The sequence below is a fragment of the Capricornis sumatraensis genome, chromosome 6, assembly GCF_032405125.1.
Source record: "Capricornis sumatraensis isolate serow.1 chromosome 6, serow.2, whole genome shotgun sequence".
Lineage (NCBI taxonomy): Eukaryota > Metazoa > Chordata > Mammalia > Artiodactyla > Bovidae > Capricornis > Capricornis sumatraensis.
The window spans coordinates 17,547,267-17,565,088 of record NC_091074.1 but is presented as its reverse complement, the minus strand read 5'-3'; the positions used below and the strand labels follow the sequence as shown (position 1 = coordinate 17,565,088).

The 17,822-nt window shown below is 40.5% G+C and overlaps 1 protein-coding gene across 1 annotated transcript in view; it reads right to left on the bottom strand.

Annotated features, from left to right (window-relative positions):
- Window positions 1–17,240, bottom strand: part of KIF13B (kinesin family member 13B) — a 187,690-nt gene extending 170,450 nt beyond the window's left edge. The window contains exons 1-2 of the mRNA XM_068974383.1: window positions 17,114–17,240; window positions 10,864–10,957 (exon numbers count right to left, since the gene is read on the bottom strand). Coding sequence (XP_068830484.1) covers window positions 10,864–10,957; window positions 17,114–17,240 — 221 coding nt within the window. The remainder of the gene's footprint in view (window positions 1–10,863; window positions 10,958–17,113) is intronic.
- Window positions 17,241–17,822: the final 582 nt, after the last annotated feature.

The window sequence follows — 17,822 nt, the reverse complement described above, 5'->3', positions numbered from 1 at the left end:
AAACAATAGATGGAGAGGGAGCCTTTTTTTTATTTCGGTTTTTTAAGAGGAAAAAAGGAGGAACAGGGTATTTGATAAAATAGGAACAATTAGCTTTCCTCTCCACGCTAAACCTGTGATATTATTTTTGGCTCCTCTTAATACAATTTTTTTTGCCTTTAAAACTCAGGCATTATGCTTTATGAGTAGTCAATCTTTTCTGAGTCACATATCTCTCTGACTTTTGACTAGAAAAAGGCATTTATGGAGACAGTACTGTACAAACAACTTCCAAACACATAGTGAAAATGTAAAGAAATACAAGGGAAAGAGAAAAAAACAAATTCAGGAAAAGTTGTTAACTGTGGTGGATAAGAAAGGCATTCAAACTGGAGGGTATTCACAAAAGGCTTAAATTGTACTGGTAATGATGCTTTGTTAAGCTGAATGACAGGTACATAAAAGTGTTTTAATCTTTCAACTTTTAACACATTTTTTAAAACTTTGCTCAATTTCTTTAAAACCTAATGAAGAAGTACTACTCAACAGAAAAATACGCTGGAGTCTGAGGTTCCCAATCAGTAGCCAAGAGCTGAATCCAGCCAAGACTGTTAGTTTGGACAGCACGATGTTTTGTTTTGCTTTTTAATTGTAATCCGAATGCCTTCAGGCAAGGCATGCACTCACCAATTAGCCAGAGTCACCCCCATTTTCCTTACAGTGAAGGAGAGTTCTTTGAAAGCCAAAGAAACTGGAATCCTCATAATGTAAAAGGCTGCAGCCGCTTTAGAGAAGTCTGACAATTCCTCAAAATGATAAGCACAGAGGTACCGTATGGCCCAGCAACTCCACTCCTAGACATCTACCTAAGAGGAAGGGAAACATGGCCCACTGACAGACCTAAACAACTGCTGTTCACAGCAGCATTGTTCATAAAAGCCCAGAAGTGGGAAAAAAACCCAAATATCCATCAACTGATGAATGGATAAACAAAACAGAGTACGATGAAGAAGTATCCCCCCGTGAAAAGGAATAGTACTGATAGATACTATAACACGGACAAACCTCAGAAACATGAACCTAAGTAAACAGAAGCCAATCACAGAGGACAGCAAGGAGATCCAACCAGTCGATCCTAAAGGAAATCAGTCCTGACTATTCATTAGAAGGACGGATGTGGAACCTGAAACTGCAATATTCGGCCACCTGATCCGAAGAGTTGACCCATTTGAAAAGACCCTGATGCTGGGAAAGACTGAAGGCAGGAGGAGAAGGGAACGACAGAGGATGAGATGGTTGGATGGCATCGCTGACCCAATGGACATGAGTCTGAGTAAACTCCGGGAGTTAGAAGAGGCAACGTAGAGACAGATGCATATTGTAGAGACAATGTAGAGACAGACGTATATTAACAAGGTGATAAGAATGTCATAACAGTAGATAATGGTGCTGGCAAATATAATGAAAATCACTGAGCTGTTCACCTTAAAGGGGTGAATCATATGATGTGCTTATCATATGGCAAGTAGTTTAAAAATAAACCAAAGACATCCGTTCAGTCTAACTTCAGTTCTATAACTGTGGTCTGAGGACTCCCCAGCGTTTCCTAGAACTTATCAGTGGGTCTGCGGTCAAGACTATTTTCATAAAATCCTAAGACATGTGCCCTTTTCACTGTGTTGATATTTGTACTGATGGTGCAAAAATGACGGCAGATAGTTAGGGAGTTTGGGATGGTCATGTACACACTGCTATTTTTAAAACGGGTAACCAACAAGGACTTACTGTACAGCACACGGAACTCTGCTCAGTGTTATGCAGCAGCCTGGATGGGAGGGGAGTTGGGGGGAGAATGGATACATATGTATGTATGGCTGAGTCCCTCTGCTGTTAATTGGCTATTCTCCAAAACAAAATAAAAAGTTTAAAAAAACCAACAAAACTGCTGGCACCTTTGGCTCAGTGACACCAAATTATACAGGTTACTTACAGTCAATGTATTCTTTATCTCACCTACTCACAGCAAAAACAAACTTTACTGTATGAATTGTGGGCCAAACTGGCCATTTTGTTTTAACAGACTAGCATTTCTACTAGAAACAACTGTCAGTTCCTCTAGGAAAATGCATTCCCATTTCCAAAGTCAAAGAAACAAAACTCTCATAACACAACTGTTTCATAAAGTGAAAGCGGCCACTCTCCATGGGAAATCACACCTCATTCCCTTTGAAAACATTTTTTAGCCAGAGGGATCAGTAAAGTCCAGTCTGGTGGGTAAAGGAGTTCAGTTCAGTTCAGTTGCTCAGTCGTGTCCTACTCTGCGACCCCATGAATCGCAGCACGCCAGGCCTCCCTGTCCATCACCAACACCCAGAGTTTACCCAAACTCATGTCCATCGAGTTGGTGATGCCATCCAGCCATCTCATCCTCTGTCGTCCCCTTCTCCTCCTGCCCCCAATCCCTCCCAGCATCAGAGTCTTTTCCAATGAGTCAACTCTTCACATGAGGTGGCCAAAGTATTGGAGTTTTAGCTTCAACATCAGTCCTTCCAATGAACACCCAGGACTGATCTCCTTTAAGATGGACTGCTTGGATCTCCTTGCAGTCCAAGGAACTCTCAGAGTCTTCTCCAACACCACAGTTCAAAAGCATCAATTCTTCAGCGCTCAGCTTCCTTCTCAGTCCAACTCTCACATCCATACACGACCACTGGAAAAACCATAGCCTTGACTAGACAGACCTTTGTTGACCAAGTAATGTCTCTGCTTTTGAATATGCTATCTAGGTTGGTCATAACTTTCCTTTCAAGGAGTAATCATCTTTTAATTTCATGGTTGCAGTCACCATCTGCAGTGATTTTGGAGCCCCCCAAAATAAAGTCAGCCACTGTTTCCACTGTTTCCCCATTGATTTCCCATGAAGTGATGGGACCAGATGCCATGATCTTAGTTTTCTGAATGTTGAGCTTTAAGCCAACTTTTTCACTCTCCTCTTTCACTTTCATCAAGAGGCTTTTTAGTTCCTCCGCACTTTCCGCCATAAGGGTGGTGTCCTCTGCATATCTGAGGTTATTGATATTTCTCCTGCAAATCTTGATTCCAGTTTGTGCTTCTTCCAGCCCAGCATTTCTCATGATGTACTCTGCATAGAAGTTAAATAATCAGGGTGACAATATACAGCCTTGACGTACTCCTTTTCCTATTTGGAACCAGTCTGTTGTTCCATGTCCAGTTCTAACTGTTGCTTCAGAAGGGAAGGAGGCAAAAGACAGAATATAAAACAGCCTAAGAAACTATTTTGCCCTACCATGGTGACAAGCACTATCATTAGCATTTTATTATAAGATAAAAGTCTATTAGGTTTTAAGACAATTCAAACAAAATAAGGCTTAAAGATTTTGTTAAAGGAGGACTATTCTAACTGTGATAAAAGGGACTTAAAGTGCTCCTAAATGCTAAAGATCACACACTGAGAACTACACTTGCAGAAATCTACTAAGAATAGATAATGAATTAGTCACTTATTAGCCCTAAAAGATGACTTGCAAATACGCTGCTGAAGATTTGGGAAACCCCAAGGACCAGTCCAGAAAACTAAAATGATTTAGTGCAAAAGTGTAATTCCAAAAACACACTTACTGCACTAGTAATCTAGGCAGTATGGCTCTGCCAGAGAAAATAAAAAAGATCAAATCCATCCATGTGTATTCCGTACTACACAGAGAAAAAGAAGACCACGCTGGAGGACACAAGCATTTCAGTCACTAGGGTGTTTGAGTGCTGTGGAATAGAAAATCTTCTCTGTATTTAGTAAAACATCCCTCTCTATGTTCACAGGCAAAGTTTTGACCTGGCTTCGCAAGCACTATAGTTGAGGCTAAGGAGAAGCCCAGATGACAGGGATTAATATTTTGTTCACTCTAAACATAAAATCCAGGGGTCAGTCTCTTTGATGGCATGTGAGTCCCTATGAGCCCCATGAACTCTGGGCAAACTAGATAAAGTTTCTGCCTTGGCAAAGTTGAAATTTTTCTAGAACTAAGTGATTTCTTGATAGGCATATAGACTCAAGTACTGAATATATTTTGTTTTCAAAATTTTTTACTTTCTTTATGAAGTTATAATATAGTTCATAACATACCATGCTGCTGCGGCTGCTAAGTCACTTCAGTCGTATCCAACTCTATGTGACCCCATAGATGGCAGTCCACCAGGCTCTCCCATCCCTGGACACACCTCAAAATACAGGCCATAATAACATCAATAACCTCAGATATGCAGATGACACCACCCTCATGGCAGAAAGTAAAGACAAACTAAAGAGCCTCTTGATGAAAGTGAAAGAGGAGAGTGAAAAAGCTGGTTTAAAGCTCAACATTCAGAAAACTAAGATCATGGCATCCGGTCCCATCACTTCATGCCAAATAGACGCGGAAACAGTGGCTGACTTTATTTTTGGGGGGCTCCAAAATCACTGCAGATGGTGAATGCAGCCATGAAATTAAAAGATGCTTACTTCTTGGAAGGAAAGTTATGACCAACCTAGACAGTGTATTCAAAAGCAGAGACATTACTTTGTCAACAAAGGTCCATCTAGTCAAGGCTATGGTTTTTCCAGTAGTCATGTATGGATGTGAGAGTTGGACTATAAAGAAAGCTGAGCGCAGAAGAACTGATGCTTTTGAACTGTGATGTTGGAGAAGACTCTTGAGAGTCCCTTGGACTGCAAGGAGATCCAACCAGTCCATCCTAAAGGAGATCAGTCCTGGGTGTTCATTGGAAGGACTGATGCTGAAGCTGAAACTCCAATACTTTGGCCACCTGATGCGAAGAGTTGACTCATTTGAAAAGACGCTGATGCTGGGAAAGATTGAGGGCAGGAGGAAAGGGGGACGACAGAGGATAAGACGGTTGGATGCCATCGGTGACTCAATGGACATGAGTTTGGGTGAACTCCGGGAGTTGGTGATGGACAGTCTGCAGGTATGCTGCAGTCCATGGGGTCGCAAAGAGTCGGACACGACTGAGCGACTGGACTGAACTGAGTAACAGAATCGGTAAGAATCAAATAGCTACCTTTTATATAAGACTTACTGCACATCAGGCACTGACACTCTGCATATTTTAACTCACTTATTCCTCATAACAACCGATAGGTAGGTACTTCTATAATCTCCACTTCACTGAGACAGAGGACAATTAAGCAACTTGCTTCACACCACACATGTTAAGTAGTGGGTTGTGAAAAAGTTTTGTTCGGGTTTTTCTGTTACACCATATGGGAAAATCTGAACGAACCTTTTGGCCAACCCTACAGTAAAGCTGGAGCTTCCCAGGTGGCTCAGCAGCAGAGAATCCACTTGCCAAGGCAGGAGACCTGGGTTCGATCCCTGGGTCAGGAAGACGCCCTGGAGAAGGAAATGGCAACCCACTCCAGCATTCTTGCCTGGGAAATCCTATGAACAGAGGAGGCTATCGGGCTCTGTGTGGTCCATGAGGTTACAAAGGGTAAAACACTACTAAGCGACTCAACAATAACAGCAGCAGAGCTGAGACTCAGTCTGTCTCCAAAGTCAGCATTTTTTAATCTCCGGTTAGCTGTGTACTATCAATTTTCTCAATTTTAAGCATCTTATTTTCCAAAACAATTTTGAAATTCCACATACCAATGTTTCCCAAATACCCATGATTAAGCTGTTAAGCTGAAAATTGTCTACCTATTCATTTTTAAATGGCTCCTATCGCCTTTAATAAGCATAAATATGAAACCACGAAATTTTCAGAAGTTAATGCAAAATTAATCAGAAAAATATACAACTATTGTTTTAAAAGTATACATATTCACTTTCAAAGTATACTAACATAGGTTATTAAGTACACATGTAAAATTAATCACAGTTTTAGATTAATAAGATTGGTGGACACTATTTTTAAAAGAAGGATATTGCAGCTTTTAAAGGAAAAATATTAATTTGAGTCTTTCTGACTATTGACTGAAACTGACTCCAACCACTTCTTTTATGTTAGTTTCAAATCCCTGGCGCTTCAGCAACAAGTATAGCTCCTATAAAACTGTAACTTGGTTTATGGGTTAGTCATTCTCCAAACTAGACTGTAATTAATCTTAACTTTGTAATTTGTGCTTTCCTTACTATTTCTTTCTTTTAATGAAGTCAACATATACTACCGAACTGCTACGTTCCCAAATTTTCATTTTCTCTTTTCACCTTGACATTTAAAAGAAAAAGTACTTCTCCTGAGGTGGTCTTCTGTCATACTAGTAATGTTCTTGTTTTTTATCTGGGCACCAGTTACAGGACTGTGCTCAACTTATGGAAATTCATCAAGCTATATATAATTTTCTGTGCATATAGTTTATACTTCAATAAAGAGTTGTTTTCTAAGAAGTGGTGCTTCCTAACTTTATCCCACCGAAAGCCATGACATACCAGCTTTGACGGATGTCACCTGTTTCTTTTTGACAGCTATCACTTCTAAGTCTTCTTTAAATCAGACAGCACTCTATAGTACTGAGTTAACATTCAATCTGTATTTTCAGCACATGTAAAAGAGTCATCTAAGATACTTTGTGGAACCAAAAAGTGCTATTTAATTCTTTCACAAACCCCTGAGACTTAAAGATCTCTAAAGGAAAGAAAACATTTATTTTATATTCTATGTGCTCTTTTTATTCTCACAATTACTTCATCAGTTAAGACATTACACACTTGTGGATGGAGCCACAACAATATACTTCCCACCAAAAATGCTTCCCTTAGGCGACGCTCGTGTTTCTCCACTCATAGACGGATGGGTCTATGTTTCCTCTGGTTGCACCAGCCTTCAGCATGAATATGTGACAGAACTGTGTGACTGCCAAGGTTACAACGTCAAGGATGGGGAAGGAGGGACGCTCAAGAGAGAGGGCATATATGTATACATATAGCTGATTCACTCTGTTGTAAAGCAGAAACAACACTGTAAAGCAATTCCACTCCAATTTTTTAAAAAAACAAAACACAATACTGCTCCCACCTCGCTTTCTCACGCTCTCAGGACACTTGCCTTTGGAACCCGCCACCAGACTGGAAGCAACGTTCTGCTTGCAGCCCCAGCGACATCTCCAGCTAACAGGCAGCATCAACCACCCAACCCAAGTGACCTGGTGAGCTTTCTGATTGCGGGCCCTCGCCTTCAAGTCTTCCCGGTGAACCCTCATCAGCATGGACTCATCCAAGCCATCCCCCCAAGCCCTACCTGAATTCCTGAGCCACACTAACCGTGAGATAATAATGATCACTGGGCTTCCACGGTGGTCCAGTGGCTGAGAATCCCCCTCCCAATGCAGGGGACACGGGCGTGATCCCTGATCCAGGAAGACTCCACATGCCGCAGGGCAACGAAGCCCAGGTGCCACCACTGAGCCCACGCCCTGCAGCTACAGAAGCCTGTGCACCCTACAGCCTGTGCACTGCAACAGGGGAAGCCACCACAATGAGAAGCCCACGCACCGCAGCAGAGACCCAGCACAGCCAAAAATAAATAAACCTTAAAAAACGTACATGGTTACTGCTGCTTTACGTCACGAAGCTTTTGAGATCATTTATTTGTTATACAGCAATAGAAAACGGAAACACTTTACAAATAAAACACACAGGGAGATAACCATGCCAGCAAGTGGCAAAGGCAGAATTTGAATCGTCAGTCCGTACACAAACCCCAAATTTTTTTCTACCAAAGGGTATTGCCTCCAAGTTTGCTCAGAGTTGCCCATATTTCCAAAGAAAACAACAGTACTCAGACTGAAAGCTCTAAGAGCAATATATACTCCCCCAAATTAGTGTTTTCAGTTAACACTCAGGACAGTAGGTCATTACATTAGCAGGCTCAAAATCCCTGCACCTCTGACTCATATCTTTCCCACCCTAGTAACAGCATATCCTAGAGATGCTTAAGAAACATCACTACGTCAATAATAAACCTCAACATTTACAGAACACTTCACAAAGCACTTTAAGGATTACTAATTTGATCTTCAGGAAACCCCCCTATGAAACAGATAAGGCAGGTATCATACAGACAAGGCTCAAAAAAGGTAAAAATAACTAACTACAGGGCTTCCCTGCCAGCTCAGTTCAGTTCAATTGCTCAGTTGTGTCCGACTCTTTGCGATGCCATGGCCTGCAGCCCGCCAGGCCACCCTGTCCATCACCATCCCCCGGAGTTCACTCAGACTCATGCCCACTGAGTGGATGGCATCTCATCCTCTGTCGTCCCCTTCACCTGCCTTCAATCTTTCCCAGTATCAGGGTCTTTTCCAATGAGTCAGTTCTTAGCACCAGGTGGCCAAAATACTGGAGTTTTAGCTTCAACATCAGCCCTTCCAATGAATATTCAGGACTGATTTCCTTTAGGATGGACTGGTTGGATCTCCTTGCAGTCGAAGAGACTCTCAGGAGTCTTCTCCAACACCACAGTTCAAAAGCATCAATTCTTTGGCACTCAGCTTTCTTTATAGTCCAACTCTCACATCCATACATGACTATTGGAAAAATTGTAGCCTTGACTAGACAGGCCTTTGTTGACCAAGTAATGTCTCTGCTTTTGAATATGCTGTCTAGGTTGGTCATAACTTTTCTTCCAAGGAGCAAGCGTCTTTTAATTTCATGGTTGCAGTCACCATCTGTAGTGATTTTGGAGCCAAAAAAAGTCTGACACTGTTTTCACTGTTTCCCCATCTATTTGGCATGAAGTGATGGGACCAAATGCCATGATTTTAGTTTTCTGAATGTTGAGCTTTAAGCCAACTTTTTCACTCTCCTCTTATACTTTCATCAAGAGGCTTTTTAGTTCCTCTTCGCTTTCTGCCATAAGGGTGGTGTCATCTGCATATCTGAGGCTATTGATATTTCTCCTGGCAATCTTGATTCCAGCTTGTGCTTCTTCCAGCCCAGCATTTCTCTTGATGTACTCTGCATAGAAGTTAAACAACCAGGGTAACAATATACAGCCTTGACGTACTCCTTTTCCTATTTGGAACCAGCCTGTTGTTCCATGTCCAGTTCTAGCTGTTGCTTCCTGACCTGCATACAGGTTTCTCAAGAGGCAGGTCAGGTGGTCTGGTATTCCCATCTCTTTCAGAATTTTCCACAGTTTATTGTGATCCACACAGTGAAACGCATTGGCATAGTCAATAAAGCAGAAATAGATGTTTTTCTGGAACTCTCTTGCTTTTTCCATGATCCAGCGGATGTTGGCAATTTGATCTCTGGTTCCTCTGCCTTTTCTAACACCAGTTTGAACATCTGGAAGTTCATGGTTCACATATTGTTGAGCCTGGCTTGGAGAATTTTGAGCATTACTTTACTAGCATGTGAGATGAGTGCAACTGTGTGGTAGTTTGAGCATTCTTTGGCATTGCCTTTCTTTGGGATTGGAATGAAAACTGACCTTTTCCAGTCCTGTGGCCACTGCAGAGTTTTCCAAATTTGCTGGGCTATTGAGTGCAGCACTTTCACAGCATCATCCCTTAGGATGGTGGCTCAGTGGTAAAGAAATCTGCCTGCCAATGCAGGAGATGCAGGTTCAATCCCTGGGCCAGGAAGATCCCCTGAAGTAGGAAATAGCAACCCATTCCAGTAATCTTGCCTGGGAAATCCCATGGATAGAGGAGTCTGGTGGGCTACAAATCATGGGGTCACAAAAGAGTGGGACACAACTGAGCAACTAAACAACAACAAACCACCTACAATAAGATAAGTAGGGATTCGATTTCATATTTTCTGACTCCACATCAAGTGCTCTTTTCAACTTAATTCAACTCAAAAGAACTTTCATGGAGTGCCTTTGGGTGTACTTTTGCAAACAACACTGTCTCTGCAAGTATTCTGAAGCATCTACTTGGCACAAAGCATCATGGTGGGCACCATGCGTTCTCCACTCTCAGGAATGGCACAAAAACATCTCTGATAGCTGATCTCTACACAAAGCCAGTCTTTCCCCATTCTGATCCACTCCTGACACCGCCATCCAACAATCTTCCTAATCCACTTCCTTAATCACAACAATTCAAAAACTGTCTAAGATGACAACTTCCCATAAAAAGAGAGGCCAAATCTCATCTGCTTCCAAAGCGTTCTGTAAACTGACTCTAACTTACCTGGTAATTTCCCTGCACTTGCTAAGAAAAACTGAATTAATCTCTTCCTTCCTGTCCACGTTCGTTTTCTTTATACTCTCTTGCTCTCCCTTTGGTTCATATGATCACTCAAACCCAGAAGTGGGGCTCAAGTATTTCATCCCCAACTCCTGACAGAGAGTCCCTTCCTTCCAAGACCTTAAAATTTACTGTTGAGCTATAATTAATAATTCAAAACAAGACACCACAATTAAATTAGGTGGCACAGATTATAGCTCACAGGGACTTTAAGGAAAGGAATCTACTAAGGGCTGCAAGAAAGTCTTCAGGAAGAAAAGAACACTTGAAATGCGTTCTGACTGATAGGCTAGGATAGGAACTGGCAGAAGTAAAAACCCCCCATGATGAGGAGCCACTGAAAAGCCTTCCCTTTCTCCCTACTTCTTCCCATTTACATCTCAGCTAAGCCTCCAGCCAATATCGTCTCCTTCAGGAAGACCTCCTCAGGTACTTCACCAACATTCTCTTCTCCGCGCTTCTAATACCATCACTGTGCCACCCATGACGCTCGATCAGGCACTCGGTCCTTCCGTATTATAATAACAAACCTCATCTCACCGAGCTGGCAGCAATATGTCTCCACACAGAAAGCACTCAACATTTGTTCAACTGAATTCAGTTCAGCAGACACTGGTGCCTTCTGTCTTTTAAAAACCCACTGATCATAACACTGGTTCTTAACTTACCGGGCATCACCTTTGGAAAGGTTGGTATTTACAGGATTGAGAATAACCTTGTTTGCATCTACATCCACCACACATTTGGTGTGCAAGTCAATTTCTGCAGATTGAAAAAAGAAAAACAAAAAATGAGTCATTTCTGAAGCAACATATGTCAGAAAAAGCATTTGACCAAAAAAAAAAATCCAACACTCTTTCAAAACAGAAACATTCAACGAACTAGAAATACACAGGAACTTCCTCAATTGACCTGATAAAGGGCATCTAAAAAACTTGCAGCTAACGTCACACTTAATGGTAAAAGACTGAACAGCCTACCTACTAACATCAGAAATAAGACAAGGATATCTACACCTGAAACACAACATTTTAGATCACCTATATACCAATTAAAAAAAAGAAGACAAGGATGTCTACTACTGAGCCTATTCAAGGTTGTACCAGAATTTCTGGTCAGCGCAGTTAAGCAAGAAAAACTAACATAAGGCATCCCAACTGAAAAGAATAAAACTACCTTTATTTGCACAAGATAGGATCTTATATATAGAAAATCCTAACAAATCCACTAAAAAGCTACTAGAATAAACAGGTTTTGCAAAGTTGTAGGATATGCAATCAATACACAAAGATCAGTTGTTTCCATACACCAGCAATAAAAAAACCAGAAATGAAGTTAAGAAAATTTCATTTATAACATTTTTGATTCATTTATTCAAAAAGACTTAAATGCTTAGGTAAAATCTTAAAAGAAGTGCAAAACATAGACACTGAAGATTCCAAAATATTGTTGAAAGAAATTAAACACTTAAAATAGAAGGAAATTATATTCATGAAGTAAAAGACTTAATACTGTTAGGATAGCAGTAACTCCCCAATACAAAAACTCAATGAATCCCTATTAAAATCCCAGCCAACTTTTTTTTTTTCAAAAGTTAACAAGCTGATTCTATGTAGAAATGCACGAGACCTAGAATACCCAAAAAACCTTGAAGAACAAAATACAAAGACTGCATTTGTCAATTCTAAACTTACTACACAACTACAGTTATCATGGTACTAATAAAAGAAGGACAGATACATGGATCAATGAAACAGAGAGTCCAAAATTACAGTCAGATTTATGGCCAAATGACAACAGTGCCAAAAAAATCCAATGGGGTAAGTACAGTCATTTCAACAAATGGTGCTAGCACAGCCTCATCAAAATGAAAAACTTCAAAAAAAAAAAAGAAAAACTTCTGTGCTTCAAACGATACCATCAAGGGAGTAAAAAGATAATCTACGGAATTGAGAAAATATTTGTGAATCATATATCTAATAAGGGACTTGCATCAGAAAATATAAAGAACACGCACAACTCAATAATTTTAAAATGGGCAAAGACTGAGACTTCCCTGGTAGTCCAGTAATTAAAACTCCATGCTTCCAGGAGGCACGGGTTCAATCCCAGGCTGGGGAACTAAGATCTCATATGCCACATGGAACAGTCAAAATAAGAAAATAAAATGGGCAAAGATTTGAACAGACACCTCTCCAAAAAAACAAAAATACAAAAATGGCCAATGACTACAAGAAAAGATGCTCAACATCATTACACAATGGGGAAATGCAAATGAAAACCACGAGATACCACTTCATACCCACTAGCATAACTAAGCAAAATGACATATAACTAATATAAACACTGTCAGTGATATTGCAATTAAAAAAAGAAGAAATAATACAAATGTAAATTGGATCATGTCCAAAACAAGCCAGGTAAGTATAGGTGAGGACATGGAAAAACTGGAACCTATATACAGTACTGGTGGGAATAGAAAATGGTGCAGTCACTTTAGAAAACAGTCTGGCAGTTCCCAATGGTTACGCATAGAATTAGCATATGACCCAACAACTCCCACTCATAGAGATATACCCAAGAGAAGCCTATGTCTCTACAAAAGTTTATATACAGAAGTTCATAGCAGTGTTATTTGGCTATTCATAACAGCTAAAAAGTGGAAACAACTCAAGTGTCCTTCGATAGACAAACGTGGTATATCCATAAAACAGAACACTACTTAGCAATTAAGTAGGTACTGATACATACAGTGGCAGACTTTATTTTTTTGGCTCCAAAATCACTGCAGATGGTGACTGCAGCCTTGAAATTAAAAGACGCTTGCTCCTTGGAAGAAAAGTTATGACCAACCTAGATAGCATATTCAAAAGCAGAGACATTACTTTGCCGACTAAGGTCCGTCTAGTCAAGGCTATGGTTTTTCCAGTAGTCATGTATGGATGTGAGAGTTGGACTGTGAAGAAGGCTGAGCGCCAAAGAATTGATGCTTTTGAACTGTGGTGTTGGAGAAGACTCTTGAGCATCCCTTGGACTGCAAGGAGATCCAACCAGTCCATCCTAAAGGAAATCAGTCCTGAATATTCGTTGGAAGGACTGATGCTGAAGCTGAAAGTCCAATACTTTGGCCACGTCATGCGAAGAGCTGACTCATTGGAAAAGACCCTGATGCTGGGAAAGATAGAAGGCAGGAGAAGGGGGTGACAGGGGATGAGATGGTTGGATGGCATCACTGACTCAATGGACATGAGTTTGATTAAGCTCCGGGTGTTGGTGATGGACCAGGAGGCCTGGCGTGCAGCAGTCTATGGGGTCGCAAAGAGTTGGACATGACTGAGCAACTGAACTGAACTGATACATACTAAAACACAAATGAAGTCTGTGCTAACTGAAAGAAGCCAGTCACAAAAGACCATACAGTGTAAGATTTTACTTATTTCTAACATTCAGAACAGGCAAATAGAGACGGGAAACAGACTAGCTACTACCTATAGCTGAGGCGTGACTGCCAGCGGGTATAGGTTTCTACTGGGGGTGATGAAGATGTTCTAAAATTGTGCTGATGGTTTTCACAACTGCATGAGTGCAGTAAACACGACTGATGCGGCTGAACTGTATGAAATGTGAACTGTATCTTAAAGTTTTGTGGGTTTTTTTTAATGTATATAGGCCACATCGTGTTCTCTTATTTTCATATTCCTCTACATTTCTGACCCAAAGTATGCAACAGTTTCTGTTTGCCTTATCTCTACTACGCAAAGATATGCTCTGACGAAAGAAACTGCGCTCCACTGGAGTCATTTTGTATTTTTCTAAGAACCTTGCCCAAATGTCAATGTCAAACTCATTACAACTTTAGAGTATTCCCACTGCCAGGAAAGAGGATTTATTGCTTTGTTTGATTGCTTTCAGTTACGTAACTGAGACGAATGGAAAACAAACAAAACAAAAATTTCCTTTCCCGTCCTACCACAACTCAACTTTTCTCAGATCAGTTATTTTATCAATACATTCGTTTGCAAAGACATAATCTATAAGTACGAAAAATTTAGTGGTCGGGCTTTTAGCCAATACAGTTTTTAGGCAATGAGAAGTGAAAAGAAAACAGACCTATGTTTTATCCAGGTGTGGAAGACTAACCCCTGAAGGCCTGTATTTCAACTAGTAGTAAAGTCTATTTCTAATACTTGAGTTTAAATCCACTCTATATTGTCACAGAAATGCTGCAAGAAAGCCTTAGTCATGATGAAGAAACTTTCCAAGCCCTTATTACTTCTTCCTTTCCTTAGGCCCAGGCTTCCCAGGAGGTCCCCAGGTAAAGAATCTGCCTGTCAATGCACGAGACACAGGTTCAGTCCCTGGGTTGGGAAGATCCCCTGGAGAAGAAATTAGCAACCCACTGCAGGATTTTTGCCCGGGAAATCCCATGGCCAGAGGAGTCTGGCAGGCTACAGTCGTCCATGGGGTCACAAAACAGTTGGACACGACTAAGCATGCACATGACATTCCTTAGGCCCAGAGCTCAAGAAAAGTTTGCACACATCGTACTTTGTTAATACCACCCCTTTATGACCTCTGACATGCTGTACTGCCAGCCCCATATGTGTATATTATACACAAATGCATTATCAAGCCTCCGGAAATTGTACTGACTCAGAATCTGCTATCTCACCACTCACCACAAAGTCAGATATTAGTTTCTTGCAAGAACGTCTGGTCTGAGCAAAGGAGCTGCATGTATAGTTCTGTATCAGGAGTGCACATCTAAAATGCATGCCTGCAAAGCTGTAAAGCAAATACTTCCCCCACCCCACCAGAGTTTTGCCTTCATTTCACATGATCTGGAATTGAGAGAGGATTCAGTTTCCTTCAATATTTGTAGGCTTTTCTCCTATACTCTTCACAGCTCCTCCATCTTACCCCTCATAGACTTCACTAGATACATTAATAATTTGAAAACATTTAATGGCATGATTAAGGAACCAATTCCCAGAAAATCCTTTATAATTCAAAGAACTATCCAACAGCTAATATAGTCAACCTAAGCTCATTTTGTCCTAAAGAGGGCAACCCTAACAAAAGTCTATACATTTAACCCTCTGGAGGTGGCCTTTAAAATTATAAATAACTATCTTCACTTTTTTATTGCTCAGTTTTTATTATCAAATAAAATTCCACCCCAGTGCTGTTACAAGAAGGTTTTTCACAAGACTGTTTAGAATATGGGTGGAACATCCAGGACACACACCCAAGCAAATAAGAGCAGTGAAGAGAGTTTAAGGGTCAGATTCTCTGGTCGCTCAGATGGTAAAGAATCCGCCTCCAATGTAGGAGACAGGGGTTCGATCCCTGAGTCGTGAAGACCCCCTGGAGAAGGGAATGGCAACCCACTCTAGTATTCTTCTCTAGTATCCTGGAGAACTCCATGGACAGAGGAGCTTGGTGGGCTATAGTCCATGGGGTCGCAGTCAGACATGACTGAGCGACTAACATAAACAAAAAATTAAGGGTCAAATATATGAAAAGCATTTTACATCTAAATGTCATCAATGCTTGAATAAATTATACTGCTTCAAAATTCTAATTATGACACCTTCTCCACGGAAAACTTCTTGCTCTATACTTCTCAGAAAGCAAAGAAAGTGAAAGTGAAGTCGTGTCCAACTCTTTTGCCACACATGGACTGTAGCCTACCAGGCTCCTCCATCCACAGGATTTTCCAGGCAAGAGTACTGTAATGGATTGCTATTTCCTTCTCCGGGGGATATTCCCAACCCAGGGATCAAACCCGGGTCTCCTGCATTGCAGGCAGACCCTTTACCGTCTGAGCCACCAGGGAAGCCCCTTAGAAAGCAAAGCCATGATTAAATTGCAATGCCAAATTTAGGCCTCAAATTTAAGCTGGATTTAAAAAAAGAAAAAAATTTAAACACCTACCAAAAATCCAAAAGATAAACACCTTCCTCTTAGTCTGGAACAACACTTTGGTTAAAAAGATAAAAATCTAGCTGTTATGCTCTAATAGCATGAAAGTGAACAAGAACGCACACGAACACCCATGTGCACAGCAGCATTATTCACAACAGCTAAAAGGAGGAAGCAACCCAACTTTCCATCAGTGGATGGATGGATACACAGAATGTGGTGTGTGTATATGTATATGTATAGATATTTTTTCCCAATGGAAAATGATTCAATCTTTAAAAAGAATGAAATTCTGCTAAAACATGTAGACCTTGAAGACACTGTACTAAGAAAAATAAACCAGTCACAAAGGATAAGTTTTGCAGGATTCCACTTGTATGAGACACTTAGAGTAGTCAAAGTCAGAGACAAAAAGTGTGACGGTAGCTGAAAGGGGTGGGGCTAAAGGGTCCACAGGGAGTTAGTATTTCTCGGGTATGGAGTTTCAGTTCTGCAAGATAAAAAAGTTCTAGAGATGGATGGTGGTGATAGTTCCATAACGATGTTAATGTACTTAATGCCACTGTACTGTACACTTAAAAGTGGTTTAAGATGGTCAATTTTTTATCTATCTTACCACAATAAATAAACAGCACTAAATACTCATCATTAGTATAATAAGTAACACATGGACAACAGCTTACTCCCAGGGAAGCATAAAATAATAAGATTGGTATTTAATCAGCACTATGTCTGAAAACCAATAAAAAATGAGAGTTAAGTAGTGCTGTAAGTTTATATTATGACTAATCAAGTTTTACAGTACTCAGAACCATGAATGCTTTGATGTATCCATGGTCCTTAGAAAAAGACAGACAGATAGAAATTTACTCCACTGACATTGAAGATTCCATATTATTTTCCAAACAGGATCTTTTTCTAGGTTAAGTTCCTTAAGATGAATACAATATTAACAGCTGACAATTCAGTTTACTCAGCCAGCAAATTAGTCACCTTGTAAAAGTGAACAATAATTTGAAATGAGTCTTTCTTCAATGCATAAATCAGCGATGGCCCTGTCTCCAATGACATCATAGTCAAAGATGGGCAGGGCCTGGGAGACTCCCTTTACATAACTCATGTTCTGTCTGGGGAGATGCATCATTCTCAGAGTGGACAAAATAATTCTGAGTTGTCCTTTCAGTAATCTGCCTTTCAAATTCTCCAGAAAATTAATAATAATTTTCAGACCACACCTACTACTCAGAAATACAAATAAACCTCCCTTTACCTATCTATAACTTACTGTTAAATTCACAAGTGTCCATTTTTAAAAGGAAGATAGTAAATTATTGATATCTGTAAGAGTCACATCTTAGATTGCAAATTTTGCATGCTTTATATGGTTCTATTTGCAATAATCTGTGTCATAAACTTAGCATTTTTACATGTCTGTGTATGCTCATAATATTCATAACTAATATTTCATATATGAAGTGCTTGTTTTCCCAAAGGGAATGTAGTAGTCTTATTAGAATAGGAGATAAGACTTACAGTTCTTTCCTATAACTACAAGTGGCTTGGGACCCTTTTGAGGCCCACTGACCCAAGCAGAAAAAAGGGATGTGATGCCAGGGAGGCCTGGCGAGCTGCAGTCCACAAGGTCACAAAGAGCTGGGCACAACAGGACACAAACAATGACCCAGGGAGAAAAAAGGGATGT